This window comes from Cygnus atratus, chromosome 1 (assembly GCF_013377495.2).
Source record: "Cygnus atratus isolate AKBS03 ecotype Queensland, Australia chromosome 1, CAtr_DNAZoo_HiC_assembly, whole genome shotgun sequence".
Lineage (NCBI taxonomy): Eukaryota > Metazoa > Chordata > Aves > Anseriformes > Anatidae > Cygnus > Cygnus atratus.
The window spans coordinates 58,565,362-58,568,929 of NC_066362.1; the positions used below are offsets into that span (position 1 = coordinate 58,565,362).

Below are 3,568 nucleotides of genomic sequence, written 5' to 3' on the forward strand. Positions count from 1 at the left end.
TAAACCCACCTGGATGCGTTCCTGTGTGATATGATTTAGGTGTTCTTGCTCCGGCAGGGGGATTGGACTAGATGATCTTTCAAGGTCCCTTCCAATCCCTAGTATTCTGTGATTCTGTGATTCGTAGTCTCTGAGAATGGCACCTTTCCCGGAGCAATTCCTCCTTCTCAGACCGTCCGTTGCTCTTACAGTTCCTTGCCTTTGCCCTTGGTGGTGCTATCTTCAGGAGGTCTCTGGTTCTTAGGTACCCTTAGGCGGCACTTGCAGGAGGCCAGCAGCGCCTTCCAAGGATGCTCTGCGTTGCCAGGCCCGGTTCCAGAGCTGGCAGGCATTGTCTGCTGCCAGGCTTTTAGGAGACTTTTGCTGTCAGCCTTTTCCCCAGTTGGGCCAGGTCACCTGTGTGGCTGCTCCCGTCCCCAACAGTTTCCCATTCCCATGATGACTTCTCATCCCCCAAATACCTTCTCATCCCCAAATCTCCCTTGGGGACCGGCCACCCGCAGCTGTTCCCCATCAAGAGCAGACATCCCCAAAACAATTTGCGGCGCAGGCAGCGGGCAGCAGGAGGGGGCTGCGTTCAGCCCCCCCTGCTGACCGATGCAGGAATAAATAAGTGCAGGCAGAGGCTTTGCAGGGTGGAAAAGTCAATTTAATACTGGGGTAATTGTGGCTGCCACCCCCAGCCCGTCCCCAGGTGAGGCCCTGCTCAGTCTTGGGGCCTGGCCTGCCGGCCCGCGTGGTCACCGGACCCCGGTTCCTCCAGCTGGACCCTTCGCAGCCAGAGTAAGTCCCCGAGGTTGTCATCCTCCGGGGACCGTGGCAGTCCGCGCCCCGAGTGCCCCGAGTGCCATGAAAAGCTTCGGGCAAGTTGTCGTGCCATGGGGGGGCTGCGCTCCCTGCGCCTGGGCGAGACGCTGCGGGACCGATAGCTGGAGGGGCTCCTCTGCCGCTGCTGCCGCCGCCCCAGCCCCACATTGCGCTCCAATCTTCTGCGGGGCCGGCGGGACGAGGCGTCGCGCTGGGCGGGCGGCACCAGGCGCACGATGGCTATGATGAGCCCGCGGCACATTGGGCAGCTGACCCTTTCGGCGGCCCAGACATGGATGCACTCCAGGCAGAAGGAGTGCCTGCAGGGGTTGATGCAAGCTGGGCTGGACATCCGGCCCAGGCAGATGGGGCACGTCTCGTCCCCGGGGGCCTCTTCTGGCTGCTCCTGCTGTGGCCGGTTCATGGTGCCTGCAGCCGCCCTGGCGTGGAGATGGTCGTCCGCTGTGGGAGGCTGCCCTGGTGCCAGGCGCTTAGCAGCAGCCTGCGGTCCTCAGCACCTCCCTTACTGGTCACCGGCAGGACCTCGATGCCTTCTCTCGTGTCGCTGGCTGGACCTCGACGCGTCGCGTGCCACCAGCAGGACTACTACAGATAGAACCAGGAAGAAAATATTCTATCAGCAAATATACATTAGCTTTCTAGGGTCAACCAAGTTGTCTATAGTACTGTAGCAGTAAATATTCTTCGTATGGATTACAAACATTGCTATTAGAATGGCAAATATGCTGATGATAGGTTATGCTTCACAAGAGTACACTTAGGACAGATGAGGTACATATATGTATAAGTATTTGATAACATTACCGAAGGACTTGGATGGATCGTGCGCAACAAAAAGGGCTTCGCGTGTGCTTCCTGCAACACCTCCGCCTCTCGCCTTCCAGCAATGGGACCTCGAGCACTCGAGTACCAAGAGCCGGACTGGACGCAGGCGCGACGCTCAGGGCACTTATGGCCAGCCACCTTTTGTGACGCCGTAGGGTGACAGTGACTCTGTGGCGACATCACAAGGGTCTCGGGGTGCCCCTGATGGCAGCACTGACAGAGGTCACCTGGCTGTTGTGAGAAACTGCTGACGTGAGATGGCTACTCCACGCTGACAGGAGCAATGTCTGCCAGGCTGGGGTCCAGGCCAGGAGGTCGGCCTGGCCTGGGAACTGCCCCTGGGAGCCAGGGATGTCCTGGAATTATCCCCCACCTACCCAGCGCTGTTAATAAAGAATACCTGCTTTCTAATTCTCCAAAACGAGTCTTGGAAAGTTACTTTGCTTTTGGCGTTCCCCCATTGATAAGGACACAAGAAGAAACTGAGGAACAACTTCTCACCTGGGAAGGTGGAAATTGGCCAGAGACAGTGGGAACGTGCAGGAGAAATCTCGGGTTGTTTAGAGAAAATCAGGAATCGTGCTGTGGAGGGGCTGCGCTCCCTGCGCCTGGGCGAGACGCTGCGGGACCGGTGGCTGGAGGGGCTCCTCTGCCGCTGCACAACAGCCCCAAGCAGCGCTACAGGCTGGGAGCAGAGTGGCTGGAAAGCTGCCTGGCCGAGAAGGACCTGGGAGTAGTGGTTGATAGTCGGCTGAACATGAGCCAGCAGCGTGCTCAGGTGGCTGAGAAGGCCAACAGCATCCTGGCTTGGATCAGACCCAGTGTGGCCAGCAGGACTAGGGAAGTGACTGTCCCCCTGTACTCGGGTCTGGTGAGGCTGCACCTCGAGTGCTGTGTGCAGTCTTAGGCCCCTCAGTACAAGAAGGACATCGAGGCCCTGGAGCGTGTCCAAAGCTGGTGAGGGGTCTGGAGAACAAGTCTTACAAGGGTTGGCTGAGGGAACTGGGGTTGTTTAGCCTGGAGAAGAGGAGGCTCAGGGGTGACCTCGCTGCTCGCGAGCTGTCGAGCCCAGCTCGGCTGCGTGGATGCTCTTTCTGATCAGCAAAATCGCTGCGCTAAGGAAGAGGCGGCACGTGTGCAGCGGGCATTATCCATCTGACTTCAGCTACCGGAAGGGAACCTCGAAGTCTCGTTTCAGCTGTAAATGTGCAATGAGCAGCAGTTTCAGCATGCGGTGTTGGAGTGACCAATGCAGGCTTACCAGCTTAATGCAAACACAAGCTATTAATTTAAGGCAGGTATTTTTAGCAGCCGTACAGCTAAGGGAGAAACAGTGCCAGCAGAGCCAAGAAAAGCACAAACGAGGCCGCTGCAAGCTTCCTGCATCCCCTATGCCACCGAGGTGCTGACCTGCTGTGCCCCCACCACGCACCGCTCTACCGCAGCCTCCCTGCACCACACAGGAACTTACAAGTCATGTGTTTTGTTAGTTTGGGTTAAATACACTGATGGTGTTAGGAATAAGAAGCCTCCTCGTGGGAAACAGTTTCACTAAAACACCAAACAGCTTTTGCTTATGGCCTGCAGCCTCTCTGGGATCTTCTTTCCAACACCCAGGCACCTCAAAGTACCACCAAAGGAAGCATTTGTCCGGAGAGGCCTTGAGTCACCCCATCCCACAATTCACACCTGCGGGAGCACAAAGGAAGGAGCAGTGCTGCCTAAGCGGCAGGTTTGCTGCTGCGTGCCCCGGCCAGCTCCCACTGAAGTCTCAAGGTGGAGATGGAGACGTTATCATATATCTCTATCATCACACACAGATGACAAAAATACACACCAGAAAATATTTTCCTTCTGGAGGAAGAAAAGAAAAAGCCCTAGGGAAAAAAAAAAAAAAAAAGAGCCTCAGACTTTT

At 56.5% G+C, this 3,568-nt stretch overlaps 1 protein-coding gene across 1 annotated transcript; it reads right to left on the reverse strand.

Annotated features, from left to right (window-relative positions):
- Positions 1 to 692: 692 nt before the first annotated feature.
- On the reverse strand, positions 693 to 1,744 carry LOC118256808 (E3 ubiquitin-protein ligase Topors-like). The gene is made up of 2 exons (XM_035564116.2): positions 1,633 to 1,744; positions 693 to 1,413 (listed from the first exon to the last, which is right to left on the reverse strand). The coding sequence occupies exon 2, from the start codon at positions 1,229 to 1,231 to the stop codon at positions 707 to 709; it is 525 nt and encodes a 174-aa protein (XP_035420009.1). The 5' UTR covers positions 1,232 to 1,413; positions 1,633 to 1,744; the 3' UTR covers positions 693 to 706.
- Positions 1,745 to 3,568: the final 1,824 nt, after the last annotated feature.